Source organism: Lonchura striata, chromosome 18 (genome assembly GCF_050655825.1).
Source record: "Lonchura striata isolate lonStrDom1 chromosome 18, ASM5065582v1, whole genome shotgun sequence".
Classification (NCBI taxonomy): domain Eukaryota; kingdom Metazoa; phylum Chordata; class Aves; order Passeriformes; family Estrildidae; genus Lonchura; species Lonchura striata.
The window spans coordinates 12,005,684-12,029,166 of record NC_140720.1 but is presented as its reverse complement, the minus strand read 5'-3'; the positions used below and the strand labels follow the sequence as shown (position 1 = coordinate 12,029,166).

At 47.6% G+C, this 23,483-nt stretch overlaps 1 protein-coding gene across 8 annotated transcripts in view; it reads left to right on the top strand.

Moving 5' to 3' along the window:
* The window catches only part of DNAH9 (dynein axonemal heavy chain 9), a 132,252-nt gene that overhangs the window by 82,515 nt on the left and 26,254 nt on the right, over nt 1–23,483 (top strand). For 2 of the 8 annotated variants that reach the window (XM_085556910.1, XM_085556912.1), the window contains exons 55-63: nt 1,075–1,279; nt 2,662–2,826; nt 4,114–4,254; nt 6,874–7,044; nt 7,192–7,314; nt 18,165–18,358; nt 21,921–22,069; nt 23,060–23,106; nt 23,271–23,398. In XM_085556910.1, coding sequence (XP_085413036.1) covers nt 1,075–1,279; nt 2,662–2,826; nt 4,114–4,254; nt 6,874–7,044; nt 7,192–7,314; nt 18,165–18,358; nt 21,921–22,069; nt 23,060–23,106; nt 23,271–23,398 — 1,323 coding nt within the window. Of the gene's footprint in view, nt 1–1,074; nt 1,280–2,661; nt 2,827–4,113; nt 4,255–6,873; nt 7,045–7,191; nt 7,315–18,164; nt 18,359–21,920; nt 22,070–22,543; nt 22,630–22,980; nt 23,107–23,270; nt 23,399–23,483 lie in introns of those variants that run through there. The other 6 variants (XM_085556908.1, XM_085556911.1, XM_085556913.1 and 3 more) reach the window with 5 other exon arrangements.

Genomic DNA, 23,483 nt, shown 5'->3' with positions numbered 1-23,483 from the left:
GATGGAGGGGCAGGATTGTTCCCAGGGCAGGACTGAAATGTTTGGAGGATGTTGAGAGGGGAGTGTAGCAGGGAGGGTGGCAAATCTGAGCCCCCTCCAGTGGAACACTCAGGCATCCCCTTTTGTGCATGTCTGCTCTCAAATCCCCCTGTGAAATCATGCCTTTGCCAACAAAGGGAAAATAAGTCATAAATCACAAAGAAAATCCCTGGGTTTTGTGTTTCCAGGCCCTAAGCACAGACTCCAGGCAGAACCTGCCTGGAAGGGCTCTGATCTCTCCACACAACCTTCTCCTCTCCAGGCTGGACCATCCCAGCTCTCCCAGCCTGGCTCCACTGGGGAGCTGCTCCATCCCTTTGGCACCTCCCAGGTCTCCTCTGGAGCTGCTCCAGCAGCTCCTGCTCCTGCTGATGTTGGGGACCCCAGAGCTGGGCACTGTTCCAGGTGGGGTCTCCAGAGACAGAATCCCCTCCTGGCCCTGCTGCCCAAGCTCCTCTGGCTGCAGCCCAGGGCATGGTTGGATTTCTGGGCTGGGTTTAACCTGGGATCAGAGAATGCTGGAATTTCCTGGGGTCTCTGTGAGCTACAGACTGCCTGTCAGAAGTGCAGAGCAGGAGGATGGTGGGTTTTCCTGGCTGATGTCACCTCCTGGGAGTGGCAGCCACCCTCTCCACGTGTGGCTTCACGTGTGAAGCTCAGTGCAGCTGCAGGACTCAGAGCCAACACTCTGGGTAATTTTAGCTGTGACCAGTGAAAAGCTCAAGGCTGAGAGGCTTTTCCTCCCTGCAACTCCAGTTTTAGGCAGAATTCAGCCTCTGCCCAAAGCCAGGAGAGTTCATGGTTGGATTATTGTGTTGCTGCTGGATAATCTGAGCCTCCTTAAACACGATCCAAAATTCAGGAGAGACTCTCTGAGTTTTTCACCTTAAGTCAGAGTTGATTTGAATGTGCCCAGTATGAATTAAATCATGATTTTTGTGAGGACTGCCAATTATTTGGTACTACCACTGACTGAGACCACCCCGTGTGCTGGGGTGACAGCTCCTGGTGATGCTCCTTCTGCTGAAATCCCAGGTACATCAGGCTTGGGGACAAGGAGTGTGCCTTGCACCCTGCCTTCCGTCTGATCCTGCACACCAAGCTGGCAAACCCCCACTTCCAGCCCGAGCTGCAGGCCCAGTGCACCCTCATCAACTTCTCTGTCACCCGCGACGGCCTCGAGGAGCAGCTGCTGGCGGCCGTGGTGCGCCTGGAGAGACCCGACCTGGAGGAGCTGAAGGTCAGCCCTGGGAATTGTCACTGGGAGAGAGCAAAAACCAGCAGCAGGATCGTTATTGCACTAATAATTTAATTATTATTACTGTAGTTATTAATATTATTATTGATATTGTTGTTATCGGTCTACACTGAGAGACCCGACCTGGAGCAGCTGGAGGTCAGCAGTGGGAATTGTCACTGGGAGAGAGCAAAAATCATCAGCAGAATCGTTATTACACTTTAATTATTATTATTGTAATTATTGATATTGTTATTGATATTGTTTTTATTGGTCTACACTGAGAGACCCGACCTGGAGGAGCTGGAGGTCAGCACCTGGGAATTGTCACTGGGAGCAAGTGTTACAGTCATCATTATCATAATTCACTTCTGATTTTAATTTTTATTTTTGTTATTGGTATTTTTTAGGTTTTTTTTTCACATTTCACATGCCAACTTGCAGACGTTGCTGAGCTCCCCCCAAAATCAGATTTCCCCTAGATAACAAACATAGAGGTTTTTTTTTTTTCCTTCAGCCTTCTCTTTGCCTGGTATTTTGAGAACCCTCGTACTTAATTTTCAAGGTTTTTCTCCCAAAAATTCTCTTTATTTTCCTCCTCCTCTTGTGACTGAAAGCTGAGTTTCTCATTACCTCCATTTTTTTCTGGACTTCACAGATTTAATTTTGGAAGCAGGATTAATCTCGCTTAATTTTCAGCATTTGTGGTAAATGATTCTCTCCGTAAATATTGTGAGGCTGGCAGTGATATTTTCCTCTTCTGGCTGTTCCTCCCACTTTGTAACAGGCCAAAATATTTTCTCTCAGAGCTTCAGCAGCAGGGGTGAGGAGCAGCTGGGACCCTCCAGGCTGGCTGCACCCCAAGAAATGAGGTCCAGGACAGGTCCAGGTTTTGGAAGTGCTTCACCCTCCAAAGCAGCTGTGCTGTACAGCTGCTCACTGCCAGCAGTGCCAACAAGGCATGAATTTGAGAGTTTGCAGCTGGATTTATGAGTGTGTGCCCACCTGCAATGCTGGGGGGGAGTTCAAGTGTTATCCTGTTAGAGGTTCAAGTCAAGCCTCACTCTCCTTTTGGTCTCCCTACCCAAAGACACAAGATTTGTGTTTGAGATGGGGATAAAGGTCTTCCTGATTCATTTCCAGCGTTTTCCCACATTTCTGCACAAGGGCTCAGTTCTCCTGGTGCTTTCTGTGCTGTTCCAGGTTTCTCTGAGCTTGTTGGATAAGGAGTGGTCCCAGAACTCTGTCCATTCCCAGGAGAGCAGGAATCAGCACTGCTGGGCTATGGCAATTGTCAGTGGGAATCCTGTTCCCATCTGAAGCTGATTCATCCTTACTTTACCACATCCTTTATGGCTAAAGCTTCCTGGATTTATTATTTGCAGTCAGATCTCACAAAGCAACAGAACGGATTCAAGATCACCTTGAAAACGTTGGAGGACGATTTGCTCTCTCGGCTGTCATCAGCATCTGGGAATTTCCTGGGAGACACAGCGTTGGTGGAGAACCTGGAGACCACTAAAAGGACAGCTGCAGAGATTGTGGAGAAGGTACAAAGACAGTGATAGCCTGGAGAAAGGCATGTCTGTGGTTCTTTAAGGATTTCTGGGTGGAATGTAACCTCTGCTCTGCCCATCTCTGCTTCACCTGCTGAGCAGGGAGTAGAAATTGGTATAAATTGTAAATGTTCTCCATTCTGGAGAGCTCCAGGCCATTTAGTTCTTTGGAGCTTTTTTTGTGTTAAATGACCTATTTAAGACCAAGAGAAAACATTGGTGCCTGATGTAAAGACAATAAAATTTACACACTGTATCAAGGCAGCTTTAAGCTGTTCCAGCATAATCCTGGGTCCATCACACTGCCTCAGTTAGGCTGGGTTTTAGCGCTGACCAGGGACTGGAGTATGGGGAGTTTGTGATCTGGAGTAAATCTGAAAGAACTCAGGTATTTCATACCCTTCCATTCCTCAGAATATAAATCAGCATTTGTGTGAGCATAGCTGCCCTTGCTGGCTGCATGGGCTTAGGTAAATGCCCAGAGGTCTTTCCTGGCACTGAGGGAGCTTGGGAAGTGTGGTTCCCATCCCAGGATTGTCCCAGACCTCTGGTGGGGACGTTCAGCTGCTTCCCTCTGCACTCTCCCCATCTCCAGCCAGCCCAGGCTTGTTAATGGCCTGCACAGGACGGGGGCAATTAGCACGAGAAACTCTTTGATGAGAAAATGAATTCCAGTTAGCAAAGAGCAGGGAACCTAGGGAGAAGTCTGGAGGGGACTCAGGAAAATGGGGGATTGGGCAACTGGGTGGGAAATGCAGTTAAATGGAGGGTTCCAGAGGGGAGATGCTGGGGAGGGCAGCTCCAGACTAGCAGGGCTGGTGCCATGGTGGTCACATGTGGCTTTGCCCTGATGGCTTTGTGGCCAGTGTCTACTGTTGAAATGGGCCCCCAGACAGGTAATAATTAGTATAGACTCCATGTATTACAGAAGGTTGATTAATAATCTTTATTAAGAAACATATTGCTCTTTTTTATACCTTAGTTCGCTGCAGGTGGAACTGATTGGTCCTTTAGTTAGAGCACCATCACCACTGGTTAATTAAGAAACCACCCTTTGGTAAAGAAATTTTCATAACACATTCCACATGTTCACAATCTCAGGTGTAGCAAGTTAAGAATTGTTTCTCATTCTTTCCTCTGCCCTTTTCCCAGCACGAAGCCTGGGGAAGTTATGGGTTACTCTGCGTGGCCAGAGAGCTGCTGCCCCAGTGCCCGCGGTGCCAGGGCTGCAGGCACTGCACGGGGCCGTGCTGAGAGGAGCTGTGCCGTGTCTCCCTGCAGGTGCAGGAGTTCAAGGTGACAGAGGGCAGGATTAACGAGGCCAGGGAGCAGTACAGGCCCGTGGCCCGCCGCGCCGCCGTGCTCTACTTCACCATGAACGAGCTGCACGCCGTGCACCCCATGTACCAGTTCTCCCTGAAGGTACCCGCCCTCCTCCCTCTGCTTCTGGGGTGTGGGAGTCCAGGGCTTCCCTCTGGCTGCCCTGGATGAATTACCAGCTCTGAGGATTTGATATAAGTAATAATTAAGTGTGGCACGGGTGCAAAAGTAAAATCTTAGGATTCTAGATGAGGGGTCCAAAGGGGACAAGATGGAGGAAATTGGGTGTGCCTTGTCCTTTTTCTCCTTCTTCATGCCCTCCATGTTTCACTGTGGTGTTGGCATTTTTCTGTTGGTTCAGGCTGGGGACACACTGCCCAACGTAGGTGACAGATGTTGGCACGTTCTTGTAAATCCAGCCCAGGGAGTTTCTGGTATTTAATGTTTGTCACATCCCACTGAGGGCAGAGCCCCACACGCTGCCCTGCAGGACAGAGCTGGGCAGGGCAGCAGAACATGTGAGAGATAAACAGAATAAACAACCTGGAAACCAGCACAGACCAATGATGGCTTCTGCTTTGGCAGAGACTTTCTACAATCTCAGAATCATCAATACCACAGATTCCAACACTGGGGTCCCTAAAATCAGAATTGCAGTCACAATGTCACAGAATCTCACAAGGTTGGAGTTGGAAGGGGTTTAAAGCCCATCCTGTTCCACCCCTTTTTGTCCCACGCCTTCCACCATCCCAGGCTGCTCCAAGCCCTGCCTAGAAAACGTTGCAGCTTGAATATTCTGTGAAATGGATCCCTTTTCACAAAAAAGAAAGGTGTTTTGGGGGATGGAGGGTTAAACAAGCATCCTGGTCTACAGCTTCTTCCAAACAATTTCTTACCTTGACAAGTGACCTGGAAAAAGGAATTGAGGAGCGACTACAAAATGTTGAGCCTCATCCACAAAGAAGCTTTTCCTCTTGATAGCTGTGACTCGTTTGTGGAAGTAATTTTATCAGGAAAAATGTACAGAATATCTTCTGTGCCTGTTGAAAGATTCATCCCTCTCACATACATAATAGATACAGGGCTTCCTGAGGTTTCACCTTTAATCTGTGTCTCCTGTAGTTTGTTTGTTTTATGTTTTCCAGTGAACATTAGCAGCGTGTACAAATACATGGGAAATTATTGGGGGAAATAGTTTTATCTAATAAATTTTGATGGCAGATCATAAAACATCATGTAAAGATGCACAGGGATGATTTTAGAATACTTGCCACACAGCTGGGAGCCCATTATAAATTAGAACACAAAGATTTATGTGCTGCTCTGCAGCGTGTTTTAACACAATTTAAAGAAACGTTAAGCAGGAAAATGCATTCTGCAATTATTTAATAATGCATTCAGTATCAGTGTTACTTTAATTTGTTGAGGCATCATTTTTCCTTTGTAGAACCCTAAAAATAAGGTTGCCAGCATGGTCATGCCTTGTCTAGTTGGTGCCATCAGTGTGTGCTGGCCTGGTTATTTCCTTTAGCTGGGCCCAGCACACGGAGCCTTTGCATTGCTAATCAGGGCTTGGGGTTTATGCTTGTTAATTTTCTTTTTCCAGTTGCATTTGATAATTTTCTCATGATTTTAATTGGAACAAGTCTGAAAGATGTTTGGTCTTTTCTCATTTAGATCAGAACTGTTGTTGCAATAATCCTTAACCTCTCCTATAAGAGGGTTGTTCCCTCAAGGACTGCTTCAGCTCACTGCTCCCTGCCCTCCTCAGCCAGTCCTTTGCTGGACCCAGACAGTAAAACACTCATGGGATTTAAAAATTTAATTTATTTTTATTTTTGTTTATTTGTTTTGAGGAATTGCTCCTCTCCGAGTTGAAATATTTGTGCAGTGGGAGATGTGCTTTCCTCCTTTGCTCCAGTCTGCTAAGAGCCCAGCTGGGGCAGTGTCCAGCTCTGGGGTCCTCAGCACAGGAAAGGTGTGGACGAGGTTGAGCAGGTCCAGAAGAGGCAATGGATATGGTTCAAGAGCCCCTCTATGGAGCCAGTTGGGAGAGCTGGAAAAAACTCCATGGAGACCTCAGAGCCCCTTCCAGGGCCTAAAGGGGCTCCAGGAGAGCTGGAGAAGAGCTGGGAACAAGGGATGGAGGGACAGGAAACAGGGAATGGCTTCTCACTGCCAGAGAGCAGGGATGGGTGGGACATTGGGGAAATTCTTCCCTGAGAGGGTGGGGAGGAGCTGGGATGGAATTTCCAGAGCAGCTGTGGCTGCCCATGGATTTCTGGAAGCGTGTGAGGCCAGGCTGGAGCTTGGAGCAGCCTGGGACAGTGGAAGGTGTCCATGGCAGGGGTGAAATTGGACGTGTTTGTGTTGGAGTTTTCCCCATGGGAACCGTTCTGAGTCTGTTTCCTCTGGGAGCTGCACTCTCTGCTGGCTCCCCATCTGCAGAGGAAGTGGCTGTGACATCCCAACAGGAGCACACTGGGCACAGAAACGTCTCCTGTAGCCTTGCGTGGGAGTTCCCCGTGCCCTGTCTGTCCCAGGGGATGTCACCACTGCCAGGTGTCCCTGAGGAGCACCACAGGCAGAGCCAGGGGCTGGTTTGTCTCTGTGCTCCCAGCAGGCAGGACCTGGCTGGCACCACTGTGGCACCTCAGGGGCACCCAGGGGTGTGCAAAGGGAATCTCCCAGCCCCCCTTCCCGCTGTGTCTCCCCTCCCAGGCGTTCCACGGGGTGTTCCAGAAGGCCATGGAGAGGGCAGCTCCTGCTGAGAGCCTGGCGGGGCGGGTGCTGAGCCTCATGGACAGCATCACCTTCTCCGTGTTCCAGTACACGGCCCGGGGGCTCTTCGAGAGGGACAAACTGACCTTCAGTGCCCAGCTCACCTTCCAGGTACCAGCACCACCCCGGGCACCTCGTGTGCCAGAGCAGCCCAGGCAGGGGCTCCAGGCTTGATTGTCTTTCAAGCACGTTAATTGAATAAATAATCTGTTGGACTTTGTTGCTGCTCTAGGAGATCTTGTTTGTTTGGAATTACAGATACTTCTGATGAATAAAGAAATCGACCCAGCAGAACTGGATTTCCTGCTCAGATACCCAGCACAGCCCGGAGTCACGAGCCCTGTGGAGTTCCTGTCTGACCATGCCTGGGGAGGAATCAAGGTACCTGATCCACAGGAAATCAGCTCTCCAAAAACCCTCCAGAGGGTCCTTGTGGGATTTGGTGAACCAAGGTCTGACTTTGAGGGGCCACAGATGGGAGTTCTGCAGGTCCCACACGAATTTTGAGGGCTCTTCCTGTGCCCTCATGTGTGTCCCCAGGGAAATGGTTCTTCCCTCTGAGATTTAGGCTTCTCCCTGTTAGACCAGACTGAGAATACCCTCAGGGGTTTGTGGCTGTAGTTTGTAAAGGACATGGAGATGCCCCTGTGTTTGGGAATAATTGGGAATTTCTGCAGGGATGTGCTGGGGGTGGAGCTGTGACAGCTGCCAGACCTGCAGGGAAGTGGGAATGGGCAGGTCTGGCACCAGCCACGTGTTTGGAGTGAGAAGGGAGGAAAAGCACCCAAAAAGAGGAGAATTATCCTATACTTACTCCCCTCTGTCAACAAATGTGAATTGTGCTGGCTTTGGACCTGATTTATCAGGGTGGGGTTTGTTTTCTGAAAAGGGTCCAAACATTCTCCACCTTGAGCCTGTTCATTCCCACCTTGGTGGAGCTGGGATTGTGTCTCCTGTCTGACTGTGCTGCTGATCAGTCCCTGGCACCTGTGGTTGTGAGTTTGTGGGCCCCAAGTAGGGCAAATCCCTGCCAGGGGAGCCCCTCCTGGAGCAGTTCTGTGTCAGGAACCAGAGATGCATTGGACTTTTTAGTCTTCAGCTTCTGTTTATTGTCACCTTGTCAAAACTTCAGCACACTGTCTGCAGCAGGCTCTGCGTGCAGGAAAAACAGCATAAAAATGGTCAACAATCTCTTTGTTACAAGGCCTTTTAAGTCTAATCAAAAACTAAGCTACCCAATTAAGAAGTGACACCTTTCTAACCCAATAACTGACCCCTAAAGACCCGCAATGCAGATTTTTCTACCCAATTACAAGATGCCACCTAAACCCAAGAAGGAAGAAGAAGAAAGAAGAAGGGAACTCAAGACAACACCCTATATCCTCCATCTTGTATCCATCTATAACATACTAAAAATCCTAAACCCTAAATTTCTCACCCATGGGACATACTACACTACTTACTATCTACAATCTATTTCACACTTTTGTGGTTTCTGGTTCACCTTGAGGCTTTGGAAGTTTTCTCCATGAATGAGGGTCAAGCACCCCAGAGCAGACAGAGAAATATTCCCCTTGCCCTGGCTTTATTTACAGCATGCTTTCTCTGTGGGACCTGAGGACACAGGTCAGTGCTGGGCTGATGGTTGGACGTGGTGGTTTCAGAGGTTTTTTTCCAGCCTTTAGGATTCCGTGGGTCTCTGTGACTCCTGCAGGATGCTGCAGGTGGTACCTCCCCCAGACACTCATCTGCTGGGTTTGCAGTGAGTTTTCCCTGTGAGATGTGCTGCCAGTCCCCCTCGGTGTGGCTGAAATGGCCTTTCCTGTTCCCTCGGGGGTTCCCTTCACCGTGAGCCCTTCCCACTCAGCCTCCTCCTCCCTGGAGCAGCTTTGTGCTGGAATCTGGGGTGCTGCTGTGCAGGTTTCCAGGTCTGCTGCACCCCTCAGCCTGCACTCGATGGCCCCAGGAACTGCACAAGAGTCACTGCCCAGTAATCTGTGCTGATTTTATGAATTTCAGGACTTTCTGATAGTGAATTCTGCATTATCAGATACCAAATACCCTTCAGATTGTCTTTCGTGATGACTGTACTATGGATTTTGCTGTAAATAATATGGCTGGTGTCAACTTTTATTAGTGTTTGTGTTGATGTCTGTTGGTTTATTAACCTCTGAGGTTTTGGCAATTCTAGTTACTTGAGGCATGGGTTTAGTAAAATCATATTTTGTCACAGACTACTGTAATTAGGTTAATTAGTCATGGATTCTACACAGTTCATTAGCAGGCTAAAATCTCCTTCTCTTATATCAAGAAGATTAAATAATATAATAAATTGTTTCTTCAACAAAGCTTGAACAAAGTAGACTTCAGATTTATATTTCAAATTCAAAGTGAAATTTAGCATTCTGCTGATTTTTCACAGAAACATTGCAAATGCTCCAGCCCAAAGGGCTCCTTTTGCCAGGGGGTTCTGGCCAAGATAGTGCCAAAAGAAATCAATATTGATATTTGTGGCCCATTCTGAGCCTCCCACTTTGGGCACATTAACTTCCAAGGAAACCTCATTAAATGTTGAGGGCTCTGGGCATGCAACTGGCCTTGTGTGACTTGACTTATTATTTATTGTTGGGGGTTGATTAATAATATATAGAGGCCAATAATCCTTTGCAGTTGCTTGGCTGTTTGCAGCTCGTGGTGCTGGAGCATCTCATTTAGGAAGCGCTCATTTATGATTTAGTTTTCCAGCTTCTTTCAAGTTCAGCACAAAGTTTCACAGAGCATTTTGCTGTAAGCTGTGTGCCAGGGAAGTTTGGTGTTCACTCCTGGCTGAAGAAACCCACAGCCCTGGCCAGAAGGAGGTGGTTTGTAGGGAAAATAGCTTTAATTATATCTGCTGAGAGACCTGGGAAAATAGGCACATTTCAGGCTCTTTGGTGCTTCTTTAAAGCTGAAAGAGGAATAGAATTCAAGCTAAAGGCTGAGAAAAGCTGCTCTGAGCTTGGCTTGGTTCTGTTCATCAGTCAGATGTGTGGGAGGGAGTGGCACCTGTGGAGGAGCTTTGCCTGGCTCTGGAGCAGGGGAGGTATTAGAGATGTTAGCAAAGGGCACAGCCATTGCCTGATCCTGCCTGTGGTTACTGAGCGTTAGCTGAGAGCAGGAAGGGCACAGAATTTTGTCATTTAATTAAAGCAGTGCCTTTGCTGAGTCCCTGGCTTTGGTGCTCAGTGGAGCTGGTCATTTCAGTCCTAAGGCCACTCATTTGCAGGGGCTTAGCAGTGATCCCTCGAGAAGGCAAAAGTGTTCTTTTGTTCCTGTAATGAGGTTTTCTGTCTCTTTTCAATTTCCTTTATTGCAGCCTGTTGTGCTGTTCTCCCCCTCTGTGTTCCCAGAGTCTGCCTTGACAGTTTTTATTTCTGTTGGTATTTCTGAAAGCATTTTCTGTGTCCATGCACAGCTGGCCATGTTTCCTGGCTTGGCTGGTGGTTTCCTCACCAATAAATGTGTGGACACACCTTAGAGCACAGTGCTGCTGCTGCGTGTGCCAGGTGCAAATGCCATTTGGGAATTCTCACTGTGTGATTGAATTAACACAGAATCCATGCAGGGATTGTCCTCTGGAGGGTGAAGTATTCTCTGAATTCATCTCTGAGTTGATGCCCTGTGGTCCTTTGAACCTGTGTGAAGGCAGGCTGCCCTGTCGAGCTGTTCTTGGTTATCCCCAGGGCAAGGACAGGCAGCTCCTGTCATGGCTCCTCTCTGAGCGGGATGTTGAAATGATATCATTTGGTTGTAGGGTCTTGTTTAGGGTCTTTGCTTGGTTTTTCAGACTTTAATCTGTATCCAGATTAAGCAGACGAGCCAGCAGTTGTTTGCTGGCCTGGCAGCACCTGAGTGCACACAGTGGAACTCCCCTGAGCTCCCCAACCAGAGCCACCTCACCTCCCTGGGCAGCTGGTGTAGATGCAGGTGAACCCAGTGGGAAAAAATGATGATCTCTGACTCAATTCAGAAGGCTGAATGGTTTCTTTATTATAACTATGCTAAAATACATTAATATGCTATATAAAGGAGATAAACTACAGCCCTACTTTTCTAACTACCATATCTAACTTACAACTCGTGACCATCTCTGAGAGCCCAGCACCCCCAGGTGGGTTGGATTGGCCACCAGGCTCAAACAATCCCCACCAGAATCCAACCAAGCATCACCCCAGGTAAACAATTCTCCAAACACATTCCACATGGGAAAAACAAGGAGCGGAAATAGAAATTATTTTCTCTTTCTTTCCTCTGTGCTCCTCTATGAAAGGAGCAGCAGGGAGGGAGCAGCGCCTTCCCCTCGCTGTGCTGGGCTCTGAGCCCCAGGCAGAAACTCCTGCAGCCCACGTCTGACCCAGCCTTACTCTGGAGCAGCCCTGTGGGTTGAGGCCCGAGTTTGGACCCTGTGAGCCTCCCACAGGGCATGGTCACACCTTCTGCCCACGCAGCAGAGCCCTGGCTGTGGGCACAGACCCCCCGAGCATCCCCTGGGCTCTTCTCCTGGTGGAGCCGCTGGCTGTGCCCTCGTGGTCTTCACAACCAAAACGTTTTACTTTTGGCCAAAGCCAGGCGGTGAGGGTTCTTCTGGGACTTGTTTCCCCCAGTTGTCCCAGCTCCAGCTGCTCCCCGTGGCTCCCCGTGGAGCACGGGGCTGTCCCCGTGTCCGGGAACTGGAAATGTGCATTTCCCCAGCCTGATTTCCTTTGTGGTGTTTCCTGCAGTGCCTCTTCAGTGCTGAATGCAGATGTGTCCCACGGGATGAGTGCAGCAGTTAATGCACAGCAGGAGTACACCTGGCCAGCCTGGATTACTTCTTAGCCCAATCATTTCCCTCATCTTTTTCTGAAGAGGAAGAATTTTCATTATGTAGATATGAAAACGCCACTGAAAGGGCATTGTTTAATAAATGTGATGTTGAATAATGAGCTCTAAATACTGAATTCAGCTTTCGAGGAGGAGAACAGCCCTAGACAAAGTAGTTTATTAACTCCATATTTATAATTTTGCAGAATGCAGATGATAAGATTGCGTATGTGGCTTATGAGATAAAATACCGAATCATATATTTTGCATCTAAGAAAACTGGATTTTTTTTTGGACAAAAGAACAAAAATTGCTCTTCCAACTTTCACTTCTTGCACTTTTTAGATGAGGAAATTTTTCATTCTTCTCTGGGATTCATTGTGGCACAATCTGCTGCATACATTGTGCTCTCTGTGCATATGCAATGTCCTTTGATCAGGCTGGTCAGACAGGAAAGGCTCGCAGCTCACAGCTTCCCTCCCACACCCAGAATTATTATTATGCCAGAAAATCATAGCCTTAATTAAATATCTTCCATTAACTCCGTTCTTCAGATGTACAGCCTTTTAGAGCATCTTTGATAGAAAACATTGATTGTGACACTTCAATGGGCATTTATCTGCTCTCATCTAGAAGTTTCCTAAGGACATTCTTCTGTCCTCTGTATCAAGTCTCAGAGAAATATTCCCAATGTCTCACAGAAATGCCACTTGAGAAGGTTTTACCTTTTTTTCCCCCCTTTTCTTTCCTAACCTGCTGGCTAACGATCCGATGCTTATCTGAAATATGGCAGAGATTGTGATGGCATCAAATATTTAAGGACGCACTTTGTCGGTTTGATTGCAGAGTGGAAATTGAGTTTTTCTGGATGCTCTAAGCCTCTGTCTTTCCCTCTCAATCCTCCCTGACACAAAGCCTGCTGTCCGCTGAGCATTTGGAGTGCAAAAGCCTCTTCACCCTCTAAACGGGAGGAAAGGGAAGTAATGGCTTCACCCTGCCCTTGGGTCACACCAACCCCAGGCTGGGGCAGAGGGGCTGGAAAAGTGGGAAAGGCCCTGGGGGTGCTGGAGACAGAGGCTGGGCATGAATCCAGGTGTGCCAGGTGGGCAGGAGGCCAGGGACACCTGGGCTGTGGCAGCTGGGCCAGGGCAGTGCCCGTCCCCTGTGCTGGTGCTGCTGGGGCACCTCCAGTGCTGGGGACAGCTCTGGGACACTCAGGACTGGAAGGACCTGGAGGGGCTGGAGCTTGTCCAGGGAAGGGAACGGAGCTCCAGGAGAGGCTGAGGGAGCTGGGAAGGGGCTGGAGAACTCCTGAGGGAGCTGGGAAGGGGCTCAGCCTGGAGCAAAGGAGGTTTAGGGGGAACTTCTGGCTCTGCACAGCTCCTGCCAGGAGGGGACAGCCAGGGGGATTTGGGATCTCATCCCAGGGAACAGGAACAGGAGGAGAGGGAACAGCCATGTGGATGTGGCATTTGAGGACCTGGTCATCTTAGAGGTCCTTTTTAACCTAAACAATTCTCTGATCCAGTGCTGAAGGACGTGCTGGAGCTCCTCATTGTGTGACAGAGCCCTCTCCCTGGTTCCTCTCCCTGCCTGTGCTGGTTCACGTGAGGAGCTGTGGAGATTGCAGACCCAGTGCTCAGCTCAGCTCTGCCTGGCAGTGACCTCTGGGTAAACACCAGAGCTCTCCCTGGGTTGGGGAACAGGAGATGGCCTTTTTTGGAGGCTCTCATGATCTGTGTTTCATTCCCACAACGTGAGCACAGAACATCAGTGGACCCCAGGAGCCCTGGGGCCACCCTCTGCCCTCCGCTCACCCACCTGAAAACACAACTGTGAGAAGAGACTGAGAGGGGAAAGGTTCTGTCTGAGGACCTCGGGACTGAGAGGCCAGGAAGGTCTGATCTGCAAGAGTGTCCTCTGGAAGAGAAAAAGCAGTTGGCTCCTGTGTCAGTAAAGAGAAGAAATGTGCAGGAAATACTCAAGCAGGCAGTGGACCTTGAGAGCTTTCCAGCTCTCAAAAGGACACTTGGAACAGCTGCTCCAGCTGAATTCTGACTTCTTGCAGACAATGGGACGTATTTTCTCCTTCAGTTTTGCTGTGCATTGGCCCATCTTGGGTTTATAACAACCGAATCCAGGAAAGTTTTCAGAAATACACAAGTACCACCTTTCAGCTGCCCTCGGGGACCTGTGCCCAGCTTCTGGTTCTGGCTGTGTGTCCCTGATTGCTGAGAGGCATCCAAGAGCGAAGAGGAAAGATGGAAAGCATGGCTTGGGAGAAGAGCCTGACTTTGCAAGGCCCCTTCTCAAACCCACTTGAACAACCTTTTTAGAAAATGCAGAGAAAATGTCAACATGAACCCATCTGGGAAACATCTCAGGAAAAATGAGGAAAATGGTGGGTGGCTGTAAGCAATGAGAATACAAAGATTGTGACTAAGTCTCATTTCTGTTACTGACCTTTCCCATCAAGTGGAGCTGGCTCTCAGAACACACTGGGAGAAAGGAGATGAGTGCTGGAGCCATTGTTCCCCAGTTTGTGATTTTCCACTGGAAATTTTCTGAGGAAAGGTGCTGAGCTCTGACCCATCACTCATCAGACTGCTTGTGGTGTCCACACTGCATGCTGTGACACCCTGGGGCCCTGCAGATAAACAGGGTGGGTTTGTACAGTGATGTGGTGGGGCTCTGCACACCTCCTGTCCCCATTAAAATGTAGAAGCAGCAAGGAGGAGTTTGAAGGGAGACAGGAGCATACAGTGCCTTGAGCTTGTCAGTCAGCTTTTATGAAAGAAATAAGGAGGGTTAAAATAACATTTTTGTGTTGAAAGTTGATTGAAGCTTGGCAAACCCCTTCAAATCTTTATTTTCACCTTGGTGGAGATTTTTCTTATGAGTTAAATTATTCAGGTAGGGCGGCTAAACAGAAAATAACACCTTCAGTGTATGAATAATACAACCCAAAACCCAGGATGGGAGAGATTGTAAATAATCCATCATCTGCTACATTAATTCCTCTAGTTAACAGTAGTATTTAAATGGAGCAATTCATCTGCCTATACGTCTTTTTCCTGAATGATCCAATCCATCAATCGAGGCCAGGTGCAGCTCAGGCTTTGCCATTCTTCCAGGAGCTGTCATTTTCCAGCTGGGGGGATGCTGGTTTTCCTAAAGACTCCTGGGCCAGCTGCAGAAAATGAGAGAAAGGAATTATCAATGTTAGCTGAAATGTGCCCATGGACAGAGTAAGACCTTAACAAAGTGCTTGGGCATCACAGAATTGTAGGGTCGTGAAGGTTGGAAAAGATCTTCAAGATCCTCGAGTCCAGCCTTCTCCTGAATCCCACCATGGTCATCAACCCCACCACAAAATTCACCCACGAGCTACTCCAAACCCCTCAAGCCCACCAAGGTCCTCTGTGGATCTCTGCCTAAAAACTGTGTAGCTCAATTCATAAATTCCACAGCTCCTTAACTCTGCAAGTGCAATCATGACTAATCACCAGGATTTAATCATCTCACCAATTATTAAAACTGGGAGAATATTAAATATCATTTCTTTCCAGTGTTGTCAGGTTGTGTGATTTTTATAGATGTTTGATGTTCAATGTGTTCCCTACAGAATGTAATTTTTTAAAGCAGAGACAAGTTTTTTTAAAGAAAAGCAAGATGTGTTAGTAAAAACTGAAAGTAAAAACCAGATATAACCTGAAGCCTCAAATGATAATGATAGCTTTTACGAAAACCTTCAAATTCCTTTATTTTGATTTTCTTCTGTCTTTTAAAATGCAGTTAAAATGCAGTCCTGTGGCTGCTGGGGGGTGGTTACAGACTGGGTGTTAGGAGTGTTCTGACAGGTCTCCCTTTACTGGCTGTGTTTTATTTTCATCCTGTTTGTGTCAGTATAGGGCTCAGCAATGAGGTGATTTTGTCCTGCCTGAGCTCTTCTCTAGCCAGGTGACTCTGAGGAGGGGTGTTTTAATTATGGAAATATTTTAAAATGCAAAACAATATATGTATATATATATATTTTTTTGAGGATAATTCCTTTCAGAGCTGAGGGGAAGACAAGATGGGGCTAACATACGTGTTTGGGTCTTTTCAAGGTTTTATAACATCTTGTGAAGCAACACCTAAACTCGAGGCCAGTTTGAGCAGATGGCTTCCCTAGAACAGTTGCCTTTAGTGATCAGAGCAAGTGTTCCCTCTAATAAATGTCCAGAAGTTGTTGTGCTGTGTCTGGCAGCAGGAGATTCCTCGTGTGCAGCAGCAGTGACAGCAGCCCTGTGGAGCTGTCCTCTTCTCCAAGGGCTCCTCTGGACTCCGAGGGTTTCCTCTCCTCCCTGTCCACCACGAAGATCCCCGTGGTTCCTCAGCTCCTTGGGGCTGTGGAGCCACCCAAGCTCGGTGGTGGCATCCAGGATTCGTGTCCTACAGCAGTGCCTGCTCCTTGCTGTGTCTCCTGGCAGAGCTCTGCATCTGGGGATGTGTGAGCTCCAGCTCCACAGGAACGCTGCTCCTCACCACGCAGGAGCTGTCAGAGAAACCTAAAGTGATAAAGCAGCTGGTCTGACTCACTGAATGAAAAACCACTTGCTCTGAGAAGATGGTGGAGCCTCTCCCTGCCATGCTGTGGAGAGCCCTGTTTTGCTGGAAAAGTCTCATTTTGAGACATAAACTCAAGCCCCTCCTTTTCCCAGCCACCAGAGGTGATCACAGCATGGGCTGCAAAGACAAGAGCTCGAGTCCTCCAGCCCTTTGGATCATTTTCTATTTTGACTAATATTTTTTGTCTTTCTCAATTTCCATGACAACTCTAAGTGACAAAAGTACTTTTCATTATGTGGACAAAAATAGATAGCCTGCACAGGTTGATGTGCAGTTCCCATCTGCTGCCCCAGTGTACCACTCCTGCCTGGGAACAGGGATCCTTTACTGCTGGACTAAGTTTCTTGGAAAAATTCACAACAGGGGTATTGAAAAGCAATTAATATTCACAGAAAGATTACTGATCGAGAGACCTTTCACTCCACTGGCTTTTAAATAGAAGCATCTCCCATTAATACCATCACTCCTGATAAATGCTATTAACATTGTTGGCTAATGACAATTTTAGTGTTTATTTATATAATACAGAGGTTTTATTTGCAATTAGAACTTCCATGATTCTGCAATATGTTGTTCAGGGAGAAAGGGAAACCATCATTCCTGATTACACATTTGCTATTTAGTTAGAAATAAGCAATTTTTCAGAGTCTCCCTTGTTAACATCAGCCAAGAGACTTCTTGAAGCAGCAGCAGCCAAAGTTCTGAAGTGATATTTTAAGTAAATCACGTCAAAAGTCAACAGTGAGAAGATGTTTTATATGAGCACTTGCTCTGAGAACTCCCTGAATTCAACATTTGCTGTTGTATTTCGCTCAGCCATGAGAGGTGCCCTGAATACATTTACTGCTGCAAGGACCTGGGCTTGGCAGGTGAGAACCTGTGCCACCATTCCTGGCAGTTTCAGTTTCTCACGTTCGGTGCTCTGGTTTCTGGCTTTTCACAGAAATCAGGATCCGGCGCTGGATTTGGAGCAAGTCCTGCTGTCGCTGACATTTCTCCTTGTTGGTGCAAATCCACACATGGAAACAACAGCTGTTGAATCACTCCTTTGCTCACAGTCTCCATGGAATTCTCTGGATCCCTGGGAATTTGGCATGGGGATGATGCCTAGAGAGGCTGCCTGGATCAGAGAGATGGTGTTAAAGGAATAAAGTGGGGATTTGTTAAAAAAAGCCTTCAAAGGACACACCTCGGGCAGCACAAGAGCCCAGCCAGGGCTGCACCCAAGGTGGGCCCAAGGTGGGCTCAGAGGCAGGAGTTGTCCCACTTTGATGAGTTCTGGGCCATTCCCACACAGGGTTCAGTGCCCAATTCCAGCTCCAGGTGCTGCAGTCCCACCCTCCCAGGCTGCTCTCCTCCATTCCTGCTGGTTGCACTTTTTGGGGCTGGAGCTGCAGCTGTCCTTGGTTGTGGGGCTGGAAAAGGATTGTTGTGTGTGCCTGAGCTGTGAGGAGAGCTGCTGGCACTTTGTGTGCAGCTCAGAGCTATTTCTCAGTGCAGTGCAGAGCCTGGGACATATGAAAGCTCCAAACAGGAGAAGAGAATTTCTCCATTTTTGGGTAATGAACTGGGCGTGCTGGTTGATGCCAGAATCTTTCATCCTTCTCTGGACTGAACCTTCCAAGGGGAATGGACAAAATCTGGTCCTGGTGGGTTTCTGGCTGTGGTGCCAGACTCCAGCTCCCTGGTGGAGCAAAACACGAGGAGTCAGTAGAATTAGAAAAACGTTTCAGAGGCACATAGGATTGTTCTTCCTCACCTTCCTTGAATTCTTCCAGGCTCTCTCATCCATGGAGGAATTCAGAAACCTGGATCGGGATATTGAAGGCTCTGCAAAGCGGTGGAAGAAGTTTGTTGAGTCGGAGTGTCCCGAGAGGGAGAGGTTCCCCCAGGACTGGAAGAACAAGTCAGCCCTGCAGCGCCTGTGCATCCTGCGCGCCCTGCGGCCCGACCGCGTGCCCTGCGCCGTCCGGTGGGGCTGGGCTGGGCTGGGCTGGGCTGGCTGGGCCGGCTGGGCTGGGCTGGGCTGGGCTGGGCTGGGCTGGGCTGGGCTGGGCTGGGCTGGGCTGGGCTGGGCTTGGCTGGCTGGGCTGGCTGGGCTGGGCTAGTCTGGGCTGGGCTGGGCTGGGCTGGGCTGGGAGCCCCTGGGACAGTGGGAGATGTCCCTGCCCATGGGATGATCCCCAAGGTCCCTTCCAGCCCACCCTTGTGTGATTCATTGATCTCTGAGCTCTGCAAGCAATCAGCACATTGGATTTAAGTGGCATTTCTTGCCTCGTGGGACCCAAGCTCACTGCCAGCAGCAGGGATGGAGCTGTGTGACCAGGGTGAGGGGCAGACCTGCCAAGTCAGGAATGAGCATCACCTCACAGGAGTTACACATCTGCCGCACTCAGCTCAGGAACATCTGTTTTAGTTACTGCATCAGTTTGGGCATTCCCTACCAGAATGAGAGCAGAAGTAAAGAAAAGTCTTACAGAGGTTTTTCTTTTTCTTTCTTTTTTTTTTTTTTCCCTGTAAAATGCAAAATTTATGTGCTGCTGGTTCTGAAGGTTGTAGTGGTAAATAATGTAGTGAAGGTAACTGGGCGAGGCTAAACTTCCTGAAGTTCTGCAAAAACAACCTCCTTGTTCCAGGACGAACTAAAGGTCTTTCACTCCCTGAGGACTTGGTTTTCCCTTCTCTGGCCAGTGTTCTGGCATTTCTGTGTCTCTCATGCCCCCGTTTCTCCAGTAGTTTCTATTCCTGCACCACCTAAGGTGCACACAGCAGGGCACTTTACTCAGTGTATGAACACATCAGTTTGTTCTTCAAGGTTCACAGAAAAACACCAAGACTGAGGAACTCCCTGTGGTCAATGTTATCATTTTTTATTAGAATAAATACTACAGTTTATCATAATACTGATATTAATCCACCTTTTTTCATTTCTCGCTCTCATGGCTGGATTCTCCATGTGTCTCTCAGCTGAAAATGTTGGTTTTCCTGTTGTTGTTTAGAGTGAGTAAAATAAGCTCTTGGAATTTTAGGTGCATTTATGCAACTATAATTCATTTCTTTCTTACTCAGAAATAACAGGAACATCAAATTTCAGCCCCTTTCCTGTCTCTCTTTCATGAAAAGGGAATCCAGGTTCAAAAGCTTGGCTGGATATTTTTAGGGTATGGGCACGTCAAGATTTTCTGTTTGCACAGAAGTATTTAAATGGGTTTTTGTATTGTTTTGTTTTGTTTCTTATCTCAAAGTGCAAACAGCAACGGTTCACTGAGCCTTCCCCAGGGCTCTGGGGACTCTTCTGGAAGCAGAGCTCAGTTATTAATATCTCAGGTGCCAACAGGAAACACCTCACTGCTGACCACGGACATGCAACCAGTCCAAACCTTCCCCTCCCTCCCTGACCAGCCCATGGGTGCATTTTAGGAGTAATATTACAGCCCAGCCACAGGTGGCATGGGGGATTTTAGATGCCCTGGAATATCCCAACCTCATTTCCAGCTGCTGTTCAGACATCTCTAAGCCCCTTTGTGTCCCACCCCATGTAGGATTTCTTTGGGATTTAAGATGATCCAAGCCTGGGAAGGTCAGATGCTCCAGCCACTCTTCCCATCAGATCCCTGGGGGTGTTTGCCCACTCTGGTTCATTCCCAAGGCCTAAGGAGTCATCAGGAGAAGCCCCTGAGTCACTCTGTGGAGCTTCAGGACCAGCAGTGCACCAACAGCTGTAATTTCCTGAGAAAGGATTACCCCCTGTAAATCTCTTATCCCCTGTAAATCTCTTTCCCCCTTCAATCTTATTGAATTATTCAAAAAGCTTCTCGTAGCACCTTGTGTTTCTGAGTCCCCAAGGCAGTTTCGAAGAGCTGAGATGTGAAGTAAAACAAGAGTGTTGTGACCTTAAATCTGATGGGCTTGGTTAAATTTTGTGACCTGAGCCTTTCCAGCAGCAATTTACCAAATCTTGACCCTCAGCAGAAAAATCTACTTGAAGGAGGGTACCAAAAATATGGAAGTGCTTTGTTTTTGTGTTTTTTTTGGCAATCCCTTAGGCATTTCTATCCCAACTGCCTTTCAGCAGTCCTTGAAGGAGGATCTCAGCTCTCTTAGAAAGAATTTGGCTGCCTTCAAAAGGCCTGAGTAATTCCTGGGGTTTGAATATAACATTGCTACCTTTGAATCAGAGCTCAGTGCCTCTGTCTGTGTGAAGCAGTGATGTCAGCTCACCCTGGGGGAATGCAGCCAGAACATTCTCCCTGTACAGGGTTTTTCCAGCAGCTGCTGTGGAGCTCAGCCCTTCCCTGCTCACTCCTTTGTGTTCTCCCTTGTCACTCTCATGCTAAAGCTCCGTGCTCCAGCCATTCTTAGAGCTCTTCCCTTTCAGCTTTCCAGATCAAAGCCATTGTGAAAATCATCTGGACTTTCAGAGCATCGCTGCCTCCTCTGCAGGGCTGCTTGGGCTGCACAACACGTGGCAGCTTCTTGGATTTTGTACCTCAGCTCCTTTCTTCCCTCCTGACATTCCCCGGGCACAATCAAGCCTTGCATTGTGGATGCAGCTCCCACTGCTCTCCCTTCCCACTTTGTCACCTGTTATTTTAAGAGTTTTAAAGTTCTGTTAAAAGTTTTCCATGCCTTCTGATGTTTACATGTTTCTACTGGAGTTCTCACACACTGTTCATGTAAATAATGATTGGTTTGCATTCTTCTCTGTAAGAAAAGAGAAATAATAAAATGTTAGTTTAACCACTGTGGTTGGAGAGGTGGCAATTTCACCCTCCAATCCATTGTCACTTTTAAAATTCTATGTATTACAAAGTCAGAAATAAAACTTCCTCTTTTCCTTCTTCTGCATCTTAAGTTTATACATGTCACACTATAACACGAAATAACTCACACAAGCAGGTTAGATGTAAAAGGAAAGAAAAAGAACTGAAAAAGTAAACTTTATTTTCTGACTCCACTATATATAAAATAGTAAAAGTGACAGTGGATTGGAGGGTGAAATTGCCACCTCTCCAACCACACTGGTCAAACCAACAGTCCATCGATTCTCTTTACTCACAGAAAAGATTACAAAACAATCATTGTGAGAAAATGGAACAGAAACATGTAAATATCAGGAAGTATAGAAAACTTAAAAAAAAATTTAACCTCTCAAAGAAACAAAACAACAAATATGTGAGTTATTTCGTGTAGTAGTGTGACACACTTGCCTTTGTTTGGCAGGAGCTGGTGTCCCCTCTGGTGTCCCAGCCCTGTGCAGAGCACCAGGGACAGAGAAAACAGCCTCAAGTTGCACCAGGAAAGGTTTAGATTGAATATTAGGGGAAACTTTCCCAGTTGAAGGGTTATCAAAGCCTGGCAGCACCCCTGGAAGTGCTCAGAATCCCTGTGGGTGGACACTTGAGGGTCACACTTGCTACCCTGGGAGTCTTCTCAACCTGAACAATTCTGGGATTCCACCAGAAATAATCGATTATTTGCAGGGGAATCTGCATTTTCCCAACAAACTGGCAACAGTTTTTCCTCTCTGGCAGAGATTTTGTAGAAGAAAAGCTGGGCAGCAAATACGTGGTGGGGAGATCGCTGGATTTTGCAACGACCTTTGAGGAATCAGGGCCTGGCACCCCGATGTTCTTCATCCTGTCCCCAGGAGTGGACCCACTGAAGGATGTGGAGAAGCATGGTAAATCCATCCTGTCCCCAGGCACAGCACAGCATTGCCATTTATCTGCTGCATTATTATCTTAGCACGACATGCCTGTTTTCTTTGGTTTTTTTTTTTTTCCTCAGCTCTTTGTAGATAAAGAAGTAATTTGTTTAAAATAGATAATTGTGAGAGGATGCGGTGGGATTTTGGTTTGGTTTTATTGTTTTTCTTAAAGTTTTGGGGATTTTCATCTGAAGTTTAAATTAAACTCATCTCTTTCCTGCGCTGCCTGGATTCCCAGTGTGGCTCACAGTGCAGGGATCTCCGAGCTGCCTCTGTGCACAACCTGTGATTTACATCACAGATGGCTCACGTGCTCCCAGATCCTTGCTGCCAAGAAAGGTTGAACCAGAGGACCCTTGAGGTCCCTTCCAACCTGCTATTCTATGATTTCATCATAACTAAAAATAAGCAACAGCTCCCTGTAACAATTGCTGCTCTGTGGCAAAGTTTCCAGGTTTCCTGGTCGTCCTTCCTGGGCTGATTTCCATGTGTGTGGTCATATGTGGAGCTGATTTCTCTGTGAATGGTCAGCTGTGAGTGCTTGTTGGCCTGATTTTTAGAAGTGTTAAGTTTTCTTTTATAGTTCTTTTGAAAGTTTTAAAGTTCTCATAAAACTTCTTTGGCCTTCTGATAATGTTTACATATTTGAGAGTCACAGTTCCCACACAATTTTATGGATAAATAGAATAGTTTACATATTTCTCTGTGGGTGGAGAGAAATGGTCGATTGATCCTTGGACCAGTGTGGTTGGAGAGGTGGCAATTCCATCCTCCAATCCTTGGTCACCTTTGGAATTCTATAAATACCAGATGTTGGAATAAAACTGGCTCTTTTTCTCTTTTGAATTTACCATGCTTCTGTGTACTCATTTTGTGGCCAATAGCGACAGGTTTTCAAAGCCTGGTTAATCAGCAGGAAAAGATTTTCATTTCTTATCACTGCAAAACGTGTTTTTACACCAGGTTGCAGGGGAATAATGTTCTTTAAAGAAGAAGCACTTCATAATAAGGTACCTTTGTGTGGATGCTGCACTGGAATTAAAGAGTTTGGGGGAAGCTGCTGTTTGAGCACTTGGGAAGGAAAGGGTGGGAGCAAGAGAATGAGAGCAGAGAAGTGCTCTCAGAGCTCCTGTGTGAGGGTTTGTGGCTGACCTCACTCCTTGTTCCCTCCCAGGGAAGAAGCTGGGCTACACCTTCAACCACAGGAACCTCCACAACGTTTCCCTGGGCCAAGGCCAGGAGGTGGTGGCTGAGCAAGCTCTGGACGTGGCTGCGAGGGAGGGTCACTGGGTCATCCTCCAGGTATGGCTGTGGCCAGTGCTGCCCTGCTGCCAGGAGGGGACAGGGGCACGGTGTCACCGAGTGTCCCAGGCAGCCTCCTCTCCCT